This window comes from Spermophilus citellus (assembly GCF_964194105.1).
Source record: "Spermophilus citellus genome assembly, chromosome: 7".
Lineage (NCBI taxonomy): Eukaryota > Metazoa > Chordata > Mammalia > Rodentia > Sciuridae > Spermophilus > Spermophilus citellus.
This window is the reverse complement of record NC_138188.1, coordinates 97,889,077-97,905,051: the sequence shown is the minus strand read 5'-3', so window position 1 is coordinate 97,905,051 and position 15,975 is coordinate 97,889,077. Positions and strand designations below refer to the sequence as shown.

General features: G+C 36.5%; 1 protein-coding gene across 1 annotated transcript in view; it reads left to right on the top strand.

Annotated features, from left to right (window-relative positions):
- The window catches only part of LOC308653930 (cell surface glycoprotein CD200 receptor 5-like), a 58,899-nt gene that overhangs the window by 24,717 nt on the left and 18,207 nt on the right, over positions 1 to 15,975 (top strand). Inside the window, exons 2-3 of the mRNA XM_081302703.1 lie at positions 4,067 to 4,112; positions 13,314 to 13,547. Of these exons, the coding sequence (XP_081158829.1) occupies positions 13,484 to 13,547 (64 nt within the window). The 5' untranslated portion in view covers positions 4,067 to 4,112; positions 13,314 to 13,483. The remainder of the gene's footprint in view (positions 1 to 4,066; positions 4,113 to 13,313; positions 13,548 to 15,975) is intronic.

The window sequence follows — 15,975 nt, the reverse complement described above, 5'->3', positions numbered from 1 at the left end:
AAAGCATCAAAAACACTGACATAGGAATCAATTTAATCAAGGGGTTAAAAGACTTGTACAGTGAAAATTATAAAACATTGTCAAAAGAACTTCAGAAGATTTAAGTAAATGGAAATACATTCCATGTTCATGAATTGGAGACAATGTTGTTAAAAAGACAATACCTCTCAATAAGATCTACATATTCAATGCAATTCCTATCAAAATCCCAGTGACTTTTTTTTTCAGAAGTAAAAACCCTCATGTTCACATGGAATCTTAATTTAAACCAAAACAGTTGAAAATAATATTGAAAAAGAATAAAGTTGGAGGACTCACATTCCTAATTTCAAAACTGCCTACAAAGCTACAGAAATCAAAATAGTTTAGTACTGAAAAGATAGACACATAGGTCAATGGAATAGAATTGAAAGTCTAGAAATAAACCCACACTTTATGACTCACTGATTTTCTACAAATGAGCTAAGACTATTCATGGAGGAAGAATAGTCTATTCAATAAATGTTGCTGGAATAAATGGACCACCACATGTTAAAGAATGAAATTCATACCATATACAAAATTAACCCCAAAGAGACCAAAGCCCAAAGAAACCAAATTGTTCAAAGGTTTCTTTGGGCTTTGGTCTCTTTGAGGTTAATTTTTATATGGTATGAATTATATGGTATTCTTCACTACCTTGTATTTACAGTAACTTAGTTGTTATGATACCATAAGGGCACAAGAATCTAAAGAAAACATTAAAAATGAACTTCATCAAAATTATGACTTTTGTAGTACTGGTGGGTAAATATAGGTACTTGCATATGCTAGGAAAGTGCTCTACCTCTGAGGTACATCCTCAGTTCTTTTTAAAATTTTAAATTTTGAGATAAGGTCTCACTAAGTTGCCCAAACTGACCTCAGACTTGTGATTTTCCTGCCTCAACATTCTGAGTAGCTGGAATTACAAGTGTATTCCACATATGTGGCTTCAAAATTACAACTTTTGTGCATCAATATATATTATCAGGAGAGTGAAAGATAACCTACATAACTTGAAAAAGTATTTGCAAATTATATGTAAGGTTATAGTATCCAGAAATTTTATAAATAACTTGTACTATTTGGAATAAACAATTTAATTTTAAAATAGCTGAAAGACTTGAACAGACATTTCTCCAAAGGAAATACACTAATAGTCAATGCATGCAATAAGATGGCTACTGTCACTAGTCATCAAAGAAATGCAAATCAAAACCACATGGAGATGCTACTTCATTCTCACTAGGATTGTTATAATGATAATTTTTTAAGTGGAAAATAAAAAATGTTGACAGTAATATGGAGAAGTTTGAAAGCTCATATATTGCTGGTGGGAAATAAAAAAATTACAGCCATTATGAACAAAAATTTGGCAAGTTTTTAATAAGTTAAATAGAATTACAATATGGCCTTGAAATTCCACTCTATGGCCCAAAGAATTGAAAAGAGGTATTAAAAAACCTCTACAGTAATGTATATAGTAGCACTATTAGGAATTGCCAAAATTGGAAACAACTCTCAAATCCATCAGCTAACAAATGTGTAAGCCAAATGTGGTATATCCAGACATTATTCAGTCATGACATGGAAGAACCTTTGAAACATGTTGTATGAAAAAAGCCAGGTACAAAAGGCCACATATTATATGATCACGTTTATATAAAATACCCGTAAGAGGCATATTCATAGACATATGAAGCAGATGAGTGTTTTCCAGGGTTTGGGGCAGGGGGAATGGGGAGTGACGGCTAGAGGGATTCCCCTCCAGGTGATAAAAATCTCCTGAAACTTAGTACTGGTGGCCCAAGATACATTTTTTAATTGTTAATTATAATTTCTACCACATATTAATCAGTGTTCTCTAGAGGAACAGAACCCATACTGTGTGTATGTATAAACAAACAAACAAACAAACAAACAAACAAATAATTTTGCTCAGGCTAGCCTTGAACGTGCAATCTTACCTCAGCTCCCAAGTAGCTGGAATTACAGGCAGGTGCCGCTGTACCTGGCTGTAAGTGCAAATCATCTAAAATTATATGGTAAAAATAATTCAGATTGATTTTTTGGCAATATTCTCAAGGTCTGAGAAAGGGTTCAACATATTTGACCTTTTAGGAGAATATTTTGGTGCATCAAGATGGTGATAAAAACAAATTCGTTTTAGAGCAGGGTTTTCCCGTTCATTAACCATGACCCACAAAGCCTGCTGAACACTTAAAATGGGCTTAATGTGAACTGAAATGTGAACTGTGGAGCATTGGGATGGGAGACATGCAATTGTCCCTTTAGAACATGAATGAAAACGTCTCTACTGGTTTGGGAGTGTGTTGGTTTGCTAGGGCTACTGTAACAAAGTACCATGAGCTAAATGGCTTCAACCACAGAAACATATTGTTTTATTGTTCTGGAGCCTAGGAGTCTGAGATCAAGGTGTAGGGGAAGGGGGGGTTGGTTTCTTTTGAAATTTATATAATATATATTTATATATTGTTAAAAACCTATTTTATATACATAAATATATAAATTAGTATATATGTTATTAATGTATATATATAAATGATGTATTGACTCAGTTTTGAGGCCCTTGTTGGGGCAACAAGTTTCCCTCTTGAGAACTGGTTGAAGCCAAACCTAAACCACTTCCCTTATCTGGGCTCTCATGCCCCTGGCTGCTATGCACCTGTTCTAATTGCCCTATGACCCTATACCAGACAACTAGGAATGGCCCTTATGCTTTGGAACCCACAAAATTATTCAAATTGCTGCACAAGGAGTGCAGGAAAGCTTGCCAGCATCACCTGGTTTGCAATAATATGCTGCCCCCACAATTCTAGCTGTGCCTGGTATGACCCTTGTGTGACCCTTTTGTGACTGTGTGGCAATCCTCTCCTTTTGAAGTTGTCAGTAACGAGGGTTATATTTACCAGAGCACCGTGTGGTGTCCCACAATCAATAGACTCTGAACTCTATGAAACAACTGGTGAGCAGAACAGCATGCTGATAAACTTGGTTCTGGCATAGCTTCTCAGAGGTCAGCTGTTGGCTTACTAATTGGTTTCAAAACCACCAGAAGAGCAGCTTGGGTAGGAGCTATTGCCTGTGGTGAGTTTTTGCTTTAGATTTGCCTGCCATCTGCTTCTATGTCTGCCTCTCGTTTCCACATCTCTCCTTTCCCACAATTCCTTTGTGTTGAAATATTAAAAATGAGCAGTTTGGGGCTGGGGTTGTAGCTCAGCGATAGAGCGCTTGCCTAGCATGTGTGAAGCACTGGGTCCAATTCTCAGCACCACATAAAAATAAATAAAGGTCTACCAACAACTAATATAATATTAAAAGAATTATGAGCACTTTTAATTGGCCTAACTTGGTGGGCTAGAGACTAGGCCAGATGGGGCTCTCTGGTAAGGCTATAGGAAGGACGGACCTCTTGAGTCACACTTTCTTGGACCAGGTGTTTCAGCATGTTTCCTGTCAGCCTGTGGTTGGCAGAGGCCTATTCAGGAGGCCCTCACATTTTTGGCATTGGTATTTATTATTATTTGGGGCAGCACCCTGGTTTGTTCCTGTGTTTGTACAGCCCATATGGAGGAAAGTGGATTGGGCTCCCCCACAGAAGAGCAATGATACCTGGGATACCAACCTATCTCAGGTGGGATAGCAACCTATCTATCTTCTTTACAGTGGCCACCTGGCTGCATTCACTGTGAACTTCATGCTCCCCAGACCCTCAAGGGTATTGTTGGTCATACCCTTGAAGACCTGCTCCCAGTGTGGATTCTAAAGGAGTCCTCTGGAACAGGGGAACAAATAGTTCATCCTTATACTGCCAACCCCACTGCAGTGCTTGCCAAAGACACCCATTGATTAAACAATGTATAATCAATCCCCTGTTGGTGTGTTTGAGCCTTAACAAGTGCTGCCGCATGTCAACATGCAAGGGGACTGACACATGGGATTGTCTTAGTTAGGCTGCTAGAACAAAAATATCATAGATGGGGTGGCTTAAATAACAAATGTTTATTTCTCACATTTCTTACAGGAGGCTGCAAAGTCGAAGATCAAGACACTAGAAGATCTGTTATCTGGTGAGAGCTTGCTTCCTGGCTTACAGAAAGAATTCTTATATCCTCACACAGGAGGATACTAATATATAATTTTTAGGAAAACACAAGCATTTAGTTCATAGCAGGAGCTTAATATGCTGTCTAAGGAGAGACATGTTTCCAGAGTCTTCATTTTTACTAAACTCATATTATAAAGCCTCACGGAACATTGCTTATCCCCTTGAAAGTTCCAAATATAACTAATTGTAGCACACATTTCACCTTTCAAATACACAATGCTGAACTCTTGGAAAAGGCATTCAGTAGAATTGTCATATTCCTAATGAGACCCAAACAGCCTATTTAATGAGATGTATTTATATCTTCACCTCGTTTTTTTAAGTCCAATCTGGCAAATGCATCCCTTAATAAGTCTTTATTTTGCTCCAGATCTTGATCTCTCATAATTCAAGGCCCTTTGGCCAATTCACACCGCACACCATTTTTTTTAAACTTACCAGAATTCTTACATGTCCTTAAAGGGAGATTTATTCCCCCTTCTAATATTAAGGACCAATTATATATGAAGACTCTTAATAATGTCTGATACAAGACCCATTTATGTCTGAATTTCTACCACTCAAAACATCCTCCCTCTAAATTCAGATCATAGGGAGAGGGTAATTATCTGGACTTTCCTTCTGCTACCCTCCAGGAAGTTCAAATTAGTTCTCAAGGGTCATTACTGCAGACAGTTTGTATTACCAAGATGGAATATAGTCAATATAGTCTCCACACAGTCATTAAAAATCATATTTACAGATAATAATTAAACCAATACCTTATTAATTATAAACCTCAAACCATATAAAGCATCCTTGCTAATAAGGCTTGCTGAAAATAAAATCAGTATCAAACACTAAAAACCTTTCAAGTGGGCTGCACATCTTTTTGTTGCTGGATGCTCTTGTTACTATTTGTTTATAGATTTGTGATCCAAAAACATAAACTATCCAAATAAGTCCTGTTTCAACCAAACATGATCAGTGCTTAGGCCTGCATGCTATCGAGTGGGGTTAATGCAAACCTTGCAGCCCAGGGGTCTCATTGGCTTGTCTATCATCAACCAAATTGACAACAGAGGCAAAGAGCCTGTAGTAATTGGCTGAACCAGAGAGCCTGCTCTAGTCTTAAGTTCCAGTCTTAGCCCATATCTTAGTCTAATCTTAGACATTTTAATTAGCAAACAACCTGGCACTCTATTAGCTCAAATAAAGCTATATGATTTAAAATCTATTTGTAAGGGGCTACAGCTCAGTGATAGAATGCAGGACTAGCATGTGTTAGGCCCTGGGTTCAATCCCCAGTATTCCTTGCCACCAATAGGATTAAAAATAAAAAATAATTGGCAGAAAAACATATATTATCATTCCAAACCTTAGACTGTTAGGAATTTTAGATTTGTCCATCCTTAACTGAAACTTTAATTATGCTAGTGCATTCTGTGCTTTGGTGCTTTATAGCAGTATCATGGATGCTTACATCCCCTTTGTTTTCTGTGCACCCACAAGCCCCTTAACTTTGAAAGACATTTGCAAGTCAACCTTCCAGGTCCAACATTGCATTTAAATTTTGTAAACTGCTCAACTTTGTATAATAGCATACATTCACAAAATAAAGACCTATATCAACCAGAATGGGTATCCACTTGAAAATAAAAACCCTGTTCAATGTTGTAGAAGACATTGCTCCATCCCTGAGGGGCTTGGAACATATCATTCCAAGTCCTTTTGGATTTTAAAATTTTTGCTGAAAAATCAGAAGTATTTCTGATTGACTTGCCTTTATATGTGACCTGATATTTTTCTCTTGAGATTTTAAAATTCTATCCTTGTTCTGTATGTTCAGCATTTTAATTATGTTATGAAAAGGTCTTTTTTGATCTTGTCTAGTTGGGGTTCTAAATGCCTTTTAAAAAATATTGTTTATTATTGTCAATGGATCTTTATTTTCATTTATTTATATATAGTGCTGAGAATAAAACCCAATGCCTTACACATGCTAGGCGGGCACTCTACCACTGAGCCACAACCCCCACCCCCAACCCAATAAAGTATTGTTGAAGTTTCAATATGGTTCACTTATGTATGGAGCAAGGTGTACTCTGTTTGCTGATTTTAGCTCATCCCCAAAGATTCTACCCTGTGAACTTGTGGTGTCCCAGTAATTTTCTGGTACCTCCCAGAAAAGGGTAAAACAAACAATAGCAATAACAGAAGCAAATTACAACATTACAATAAATACCTGGTGCCTATTATGACTTACCAACACCAATTACCATAGAAACAGGAATAGAAGGGTCCTCAACTGCCAAAATCAAAACCAATAATTAGCCACAAAGTAGATCTGGCACTAAAGTAAACTTCAGGTGTCAACTACTCCATACACAGTGTTAGTAAATTCAGCAACATGAATGGTGGGGGCTGGAATTATATGAACCAGAAATTCTAAAAGATGATAATAATAGTTCATTAAGAGAAAATAAAATGTGATAGAAAGGTAAAGGAAAGTTGAACATGTTCAAAATTTTAACAGAAAAAGAAGAGATATAGCAAGTGATGGCTATAAAATGGAAGAGAAAAAATAAATAAAAGAAAAAGTAAAGGAATAGAAAATGAGAGAAGAGAATTTGGCTATTAGAGGAAGAAGAGAGGAAACACTAAAAATAAGCACTAAAAATAAACAAAAATAAAAACAAAACAAACAAAACCCAATCCCTCAAAAGACAAGACACAGAAAAATAGCAGTCGTTCAAAAATGCTAAAAGTGAGAGAAAAAGAAAAAAATATGTAAATGTACATATATCCACATGTACATCCATATATTCAGCTCAGCATGAATACACATGTCACCACTCCCACCACTCCATGGAAAACAGACTCAATGAAAATGAAGATATTTTCTTCACTGAGTTGGTCAAAACTGTCAAGAAGAATGGATGATCATTGCCTATTCCTGACTATCCTTTCCATTTCTTCCTGGGTGGTGTATCCCTTAGAGCAAGGGCTGAGTTTTTTCAAATCTTTTCTCTTTTTGTGTGGTTCTTTGAACTGCCAGCTGGCATGGCCTCAATGGAGGCTTCCCTTCTCTCCAGTCTAAGGCAGGACAGAATGAGAAGTACGGTTGATAGGGATTTTGTCTGGACAAACTGGATCGAGACACTCTGAGGGTGGGGCTGCTTCAGAGTTCTAAGTAGGCAGTTCTGGTGGCTTGGGTTTTCTGATCAGGCTTTTGGAACTTTGTTGGGTGGTACCTGCTCTAGAAAGATTAGATCAATGCACCTGTAGGGCCAGCCAGATGCCAATCTCTGCTGGGTGGCTCTCAGGAGCCCACCAAGAATTCTACTTTAATTTCACATTCTGCTGCCCACAAAAATGGCCTTCTCAAATTCTGTCCCTGAGGATATTCATGCCTGCCTGTTCAGTTTCCTGACCGTCTTCAGCTGGTCATGTGAGCCACCAGATTCAGCCTACCCTCCTTATGGTTAGCACCCCTCCATATCTCTGACTTGAGTCCTCCTGGGTACAATATTCTGTTTGTGCCTGTTTCAATTAAGTTCTTGTAGGTACACTCTAGTCTTTATGGTAGATAGATGCTTGCTAGGACAGTATGGCAATGTTTGCTCTGATCTTCTGAGCTCTCCAGCAGCAAGTTGCAATGTGGGCTCCTCATGATGGCTCCCTGTCTCATCTCTCTGTTTGCCAGTTGGGAAACAGAAATTTTCAAAGACAAGTTTGCTATGCAGTCTCTGGATCAGCTAAGTTCAAACTCTTTTCTATCCTACAGGTCTTTCCATGTCTTTGTCCACTGTGCTTTTCTCTGTGCTATCCCTCCTCTCTGTAGTGAACTGGCACTGGTTCTGCAATTGGCCTGGCTCCAATGTATTCTTCCTTGTTCTTTGCACAATGCACCTGAATTTCTGAGTTTCTATGAGTCTCTCACTGTATGATATTGAATTTCAGTGAATTCCCTCTTTGACCCAGAGAAGAAGTACACCTGATGCTTGAATCCCAAGCAGTGGAGCAACTGGAAACTCAGATTTCCTCTCGTACACCATCTAGCTCCATTTAGAGGCCTTGACTGGAGGCTGTTAGTTTCCCTTCTTGAGCATCTGATTTAATTCCATACCTCAACCACTTCTCTCATGCAGATTTCACATTCCAGGTCATTGGGCACCCACCCTTAATTGTTCCAGAACCAGCTGTCAGAAAACTAGGAATCACTCATAAACAGATAACCCAGATCTCATGAGATTATTCAAATTTTTCAATGTACAAGAAGCCATGGAGACCAGTCCCCTCTCCCTAGCTGGCCATATATTGCTTGTCCTCTATAGCCCCAGCTTGTTATGACCTTATCTTCAGGTATAACTCCTGAGTAGACCTTCATGGGAGCCTTCTCTGATTTGTAGCTATAAGTAACAAAAAGTTATGTCCTTCATTTATCCAAGTGTATTTGTGTTAAGGCCTTTTGTCAAATTAGTCTTTAAATTCTATAAAAACAAGAAGGAAGAATCCATTCCTTGTCTCTCTTCTACTTTCAGGTGTTCTGCTGACAGTCTTTGGCACTTTTCTTAACTTATAGACAAAGCAATACCCTGGTCTCTGCCTTTATCCTACATGCTTCTTTTCCTGTGTGCATAGTTAGCCTAATTTTCTTCTCTTTATAAGGACATTGGTCATATTGGGTTGGTCCAGGCTTATTTCAGTACATTTCATCTTAACAAATTATATTTGCAATGATGCCATTTCCAAATAAGATTACATTCCAAAGTACTGGGGTTAGAACTTTAATATGAGAATGGGCAATTTGGCTCAGGACAAGAAGTATTTATTAAAACCACATATACAACTTTCCTATGACCCATCAAATTCTTAAACTGTGCTTCATTTTATTTTGTATTTGTTGTTTTTAGTTATACATGACAGTAGACTATTATACATACATGGAGTACAACCTATTCTAATTAGGATCTCATTCTTGTGGTTGTGGAGTTACACTGATAGTGTATTTATGAGCAAAGGAAAGTTATGTCAGATTCATTTTACCATCATTCTTATTCCCATCCCCCTCCCTACCCTCCCTATGGTTAGCATCCACATATCAGAGAGAACATTTGGCCTTTGTTTTTTGGGGACTGGCTTATTTCACTCAGCATGATAGTCTCCAGATCCATCCATTTACTGACAAATGCCATAATTTTATTCTTCTTTATGATTGAGTGATATTCCATTGTGTACATATATAATGCATTTTATTTATCCATTCATCTGTTGAAGGGCACCTAGGTTGGTTGCATAGCTTAGCTATTGTGAATTGAACTACTATAAACATCGATGTGGCTGCGTCACTGTAGTATTCCGACTTTAAGTCCTTTGGGTATAAACTGAGGATTGGGATAACTGGGTCAAATGGGGGATCCATTCCAAGTTTTCTAAGGAATCCTTAAACTGCTTTCCAGAATGGTTGCACCAATTTGCAGTTCCACCAGCAATGTATGATTAATTTTCCCCCCACATCCTCCTCAACATTTATTGTTACTTGTATTCCTACTCATTGCCTTTCTGACTTGAGTGAGATTGGGGTCTCAGTGTAGTTTTAATTTTATAACCTTAATTGTTAGAGATGTTGAACATTTTTTCATATTTTTTGACCATTTTTATTTCTTCTTCTATGAAGTGACTTTTCAATTCCTTTGCCTATGATCATTATTTTGGGGGGGGTTAAGTTTTTTGAGTTTTTTGTGTGTCCTGGATATTAATTGTTCTATCTGAGGTGCAGGTGGCAAAGATTTTCTCCCCATTCTGTAGTCTCTCTCTTCACATTCTTTTTTTTGGGGGGAGGTACCGGGAATTGAACTTAGGAGCACTTGACCACTGAGCCACATCCCCAGCCCTATTTTGTATTTTACTTAGAGACTGGGTCTCACTGAGTTGCTTAGCACCTGCTGGTGCTGAGGCTGGCTTTGAACTTGCAATCCTCATGCCTCAGCCTCCCGAGCTTCTGGGATTACAGGTGTGCACCACCTCACCACTGTCTTCACATTCTTAATTGTTTCCTTTGCTGTGAAGAGCTTTTTGTTTTGATACCGCCCCCTTATTGATTCTTGATTTTTCTTCCTGTGCTTTAGGAATCTTATTGAGGAAGTCCATTCCTGAACCAACATGATGGAGAGATGGGCCTACTTTTTGTTCTAGAAGGTGCAGGGTCTCTGCTCTAATGCCTAGGTCCTTGACCCACTGTCAGTTGAGTTTTGTGCAGGGTCTTAAACAGGGGTTCAATTTCAATCTATTACATATGGATTTCCAGTTTTCCCAGCACCATTTGTTGAAGAGGCTATCTTTTCTCCAATGTATGTTTATGGAGTCTTTGTCTAGTATGAAATAACTGAATTTATGTGGGTATGTCTGTGTCTTCTGTTCTGTTCCATTGGTCTTCATGTCTGTTTTGGTGCCAATACCATGCCATTTTTGTTACTGTAACTCTGTATTATAACGTAAGGTCTGATATTGTGTTGCCTCCTGCATACTTCTCTCACTATGAATTGTTTTGGCTATTCTGGATCTCTTTTTTTTCCTCAAATGAAATTCATGACTGCTTTTTCTATTTCTATGAAGAATGTTATTGGAATTTTAATAGGAATTGCATTAAATCTGTATAGCACTTTTGGTAGTAGGGCCATTTTGACAATATTAATTCTATCAATCCAAGAGTATGGGACAACTTTCCATTTTCTAAAGTATTCTTTAGTGTTCTGTAGTTTTCATTGAGAGGTCTTTCTCCTCTTTTATTAGATTCACAATTTTTTTTGAGGCTATTGTGAACAGAACAGATGATTTCTCTTGCAGCTGATTTGTTATTGGTGTATAGGAATGCAATCGATTTATCCGTGTTAATTTTATATCCTGCTACGTTGCTGAATTCATTTATGAGTTCAATAAGCTTTCTGGTGGGCTTTTTTAGTCTTCTAAGTATAGATTCATGTCATTGGCAAATGGGGACTGTTTGAGCTCTTGTTTTCCTGCTTGTATTGCTTTAATTTCTTTCTTTTGTCTAATTGCTCTAGCTAGGGTTTCAAGGACTATGTTGAATAGGAACAGTGAAAGAGGGCATCACTGTCTTGTTCCAATTTTTAGAAGGAATGCTTTCAGTTTTTCTCCATTTAGAATGATGTTGGTCTTGGGTTTAGTATATACAGCTTTTACAAAGTTGAGTTATATATCCCTAGTTTTTCTAATGTTTTGAGCATGAAGGGGTTCTGTATTTTTTCAAATGCTTTTTCTGCATATAATTGAGATAATAATCATGTGATTCTTGTCTTTTTGTGATGAATTATGTGTATTAATTTCTGTATGTTGAACCAACCTTGCACCCTTGGAATGAACCCCACTTGATCATGGTACACTATTTAAAAAAAATTTTTTTGGTACTTGGTCTTGAACTCAGGGGCATTCAGCCAGTAAGCCACATCCCCAGCCCTATTTTGTATTTTTATTTAGAGACAGGGTCTCACAGAATTGCTCAGTGCCTCACCATTGCTGAGGCTGGCTTTGAACTCACACTCTCCTGCCTCAGGCTCCTGAGTCACTGGGATTACAGGTGTGCCCCACCACACCCAGCATACTATCTTTTAAATTTGTTTTTGTATGCATTTGCCAGTATTTATTAAGAATATTTGTGTCTGTTTTCATCAGGGATATTGTCCTGAAGTTTTCTTTCCTTGATGTGTCTTTGTCTGGTTTTGATATCAGGGTAACACTAGCTTCATAGAATGAGTTTGGAAGGGTTTCCTCCTTTTCTGTTTCATGAATAATTGGAGAAGTGTTAATGTAAGTCCTCCTTTGAAGATCTGGTGGAACTCAGCTGAGAATCCATCTGGTCTTAGGCTTTTCTTTGTTGGTAGGCTTTTGATGGTGTCTTCAGTTTCATTGCTTGAAATTCATTTGTTTAAATTTTCTATATCCTCCTGATTCAATTTGGGTCATAAGTCTCTAGAAATTTGTTGATGTCTTCATGATTTCATATTTTATTGGAGTATAGACTTTCAAAGTAGTTTCTGATTACCTTCTGTATTTCAATAATGTCCATGGTGATAGTTCCTTTTTCATCACAAATTTTAGGATTTGCATTTTCTCTCTTTTTTCTTATTTAGCTTGGCATGAACCACCAATTTTACTCATAGGTATATACTCAAGAAAATGAGTGTGTACATAGACCAAACAACATTTGCAAAGCATGAATGTTCATAGAAACTATATTTATGTTAGTCTTAAACTGGGATCATCCAAATCCACAAAGAAATTGATGAATAAATTATAGTACATTCATTTAAAAAAACCCTACCACATAGCATTTAAACTTTAACTATGTAAAGAATTTTAAATATGTGATTCTATAAAACAAGCAAAATGAATTAATGATGTGGGGATGGGTATGTAGCTTAGTGGTAGAACACTTGCCTAGCTTCTGTGAGGCTCTGGATTCAATTTCTAGCACCATAAAAAAAGGAATCAGTGATGATATAAATCAGAGTGGTATTGACCTCTGAGGAAAGAATATTGAATAGAATAAGTTATACTGCATGTATGTATAATATATAAAAATACATTCTACTGTCATGTATATCTAAAAAGAACAAATAAAGAATTAAAAAACAGAATAGTGAGAAAGCATAATGGAAATTTTGAGTAATGAAAATGAGAGCCACCTTGGTTTTGAAAATGTTTATGTGCGTATATGTATATATGTACAAGTTCACCAAGGTGTAACCTCTCTGTGCATTTTATCATATATAATTTATACTTTTAATAATGTTACTTTTAAAATAAAATTCGACCAATTGTACTATATGCATATACAAATATAAAGAATCTCACTCTGTATAATTATAATGCATCACTAAAAATAAAATAAATTGGTATGTCATTTATTTTTAATAAATTAATAATTAATTTTTTTAAACTAGTGTCTTATGGATGTACATGATGTTGAGATTCAATGTGGTATATTCATATACAAATGTAGGAAAGTCAGGCTAGATTCATTTCACTGACTTTCCCTATCCCATAAATTGCTATGTAATTAATTTTGTTACTTTAGGGCTATGGGAGAATCAATGATTCTTGGTTTTTTTCCTTTATCACTCACCAAAACTAATTGTATTTCCTTCCCATGACTAATCAGCGAAAATCATACAGAAAGAAAATGAAGATAACGATAAACAAAATGAAAAGGAGAAATGACATGTAATCCTGTTGAACTGAGAGTAAACACAAGTGACCAGAAGGGAGAGATTCAACAAGCCCAGAGATTGATTCACAGTGGATTTGTGTTTAAGTAAAACACCACTCCAAATGCATACTTTGGAGAGTACTTTGGCTTTGAGGTTACTGACCTCCATCATTATCATGGTACCTGGTAAGTGTGACATTCTGACATTTTTAGAAGAAAATAAAACCATCTTTAAATAGGGACAAGGATTCTCTTGATTCACTTGTAAGATGCTTTTTGAATTGTCCTGTAGTGATAAATTTGTGCACTATCTGGCACACTGCTTCTGATGTCTCTTACTCCAGTGATGCACTAACTGTGGTCACCATGCAGTACAATAGACCATTAAAACTTATCCCTCCAGTCTAATTAGAATTTTGTACCCTTGGACCAACACCTTACCTTTTGCTGTTCCTCCCATAAACCTCCAGTGTCTGGTAACCACGTTTTTACTCTTTGTTTCTATGAGATCTACCTTTTTAGATTCTATATAAAAGTGAGATCATGGGCTGGGTATGTGGCTCAAGTGGTAGCGCACTCGCCTGGCACGCAGGGCGCTGGGTTCTATCTTCAGCACCACATAAAAAATAAAATAAAGATGAGATGTTGTGTCCACCAAAAACTAAAAAATAAATATTAAATTTTTTTTTCTCTCTCTCTTTAAAAAAGTGAGATAATATAGTATTCATTTTCCCAAATTTGACTTATTTCACTTAGCATAATAATTTCACTTAGCACTTCCATCCCTGTTGTCATGAATGACAAAATTTCCTTCTTTTTAAAAGGCTATTCTGTTGTGTGTGTAAAGTGGAAGATATATATAATTGTTTTATCCATTTACCCAGTGATAGACATTTAAGTATTTGCATATCTTGGCTATTTTGAATAATGCTGAAATTAACAGAATAGTGCAGATATACATGACATATTATTTCAGATCTTTTGGATATATGGCCAGAAGCAGATTGCTAGATGATGTGAAGTGAGGAGGGGTGGAATAAGAAAAGTACAGTAAAATGAATCTGACCTAATTTTCCTATGTACATGTATCAATATACAACTGTGAATCTCACTGTTATGTATATCCACAAGACTAATTTTAAAAACTATTAAAAACAGAATATGTATCCCCTTGTTGTTGAAAGTAGTCTAGAGAGGTCAGTTATACCCAGTTGATTGATGGGATTATTGAGTTCAGTTATGGGTGTCCTTCCTAATTTTATGCCTGTTGGTTCTGTCCATTTTGATTTCTTCTTAATATTATATCAATTTTAGCCTCACACATTTTGACACTCAGTTGTTAGGTATTTATGTGTTAAGAATTATTAAGTCTTCTTGGAGAATTGATCACTTTACCCTTACGCAATGCCTGTCTTTAACTCTGATACTTTTCCTTGTTCTGAAATCTTTTCTGACCAAATTAATGTAACTATTCACACTTTCTTTTACTAGAATTATCATAGTAACCCTTTTCCTCCCTTGTACATTTAAACTATATCGATCCTTATATTTACGTGAATTTTGTATAGATATAGTACAGTTGGGTCTTGCTGTTTGACCTATAGTGAAGAATTTCTCTCTTAATTGGTGTGTTTAGATCATTGATATTCAGACCTGATGTATTTGGATTACCAGCTGCTGTAGTAATCCAAATACATCATACCACTGTTTTCCTTTTGTTACCCTCTTTCCTTTTTTCCCCCTCTGTCTGCCTTTTATAGTTTCAGTGGAGCATTTTTAATAATTCTGTTTTGTCTCCTTTCTTAGTGTAACAAATATGTTTCTATTTTTACTTTTCATGGTTGCCCTAGAATTTGCAATAGGCATTTATGATTAACCTGAATATACTTTCATAAAACAGTATTTTGCTTCATGGTTAATACAAGTACCACATAATAACAAAATAATTTGAATTTCCCACTCCTGCATCTTTTATTTTTTTTAAACACAATAAAGCAAGCTCTCAGTAATCATATTTGAGAGTGTATAGGACTACTTTGATGAGAAAAAAAATTCATCTCACCCAAGGGTCTTAGGAACCATGAAGTTAGAAAGTTGAAGGAGGTGAGGACTTCCAACTTTGTTCCCCCTTCTGACTTTGCATCACTGCATCCCCTTTTTAAATTAAAAAAAAAATTGGGACAGAAGAGAGAAAATGAATTCTTCTCAATTCTGATCATAAATTCCTTGAGAAAAGGCTCTCCTTTTCCATCTAGATGAGGTTCCCATCACTGGACCATACAACTTTAGTTAGGCAGTGGCATATACAGTTAGATGCCCATTCTATACCAATACCCCTAGCTGGAGAAGAAGTTGGGGGTGGAAGAAAGGAGACAGGGTTACCTTGTATAAAATGGATGACAAAATGAGGGGTCCTATAGTAGGAAATCATTAATTAATACCTTCCAAATATAATTTTTAGGTAATTGTCAAGTAACATACTTTATTACTAGATGGCATAATTTCTAATTTCTGTTTTGCAATGATTATTTGATTTTAGTGATGGTTAACCAACTGGATCTCATGTTGAATAAAAATATGGAGAAATAATGGCTTCTAGTCTATTTGAGCACAT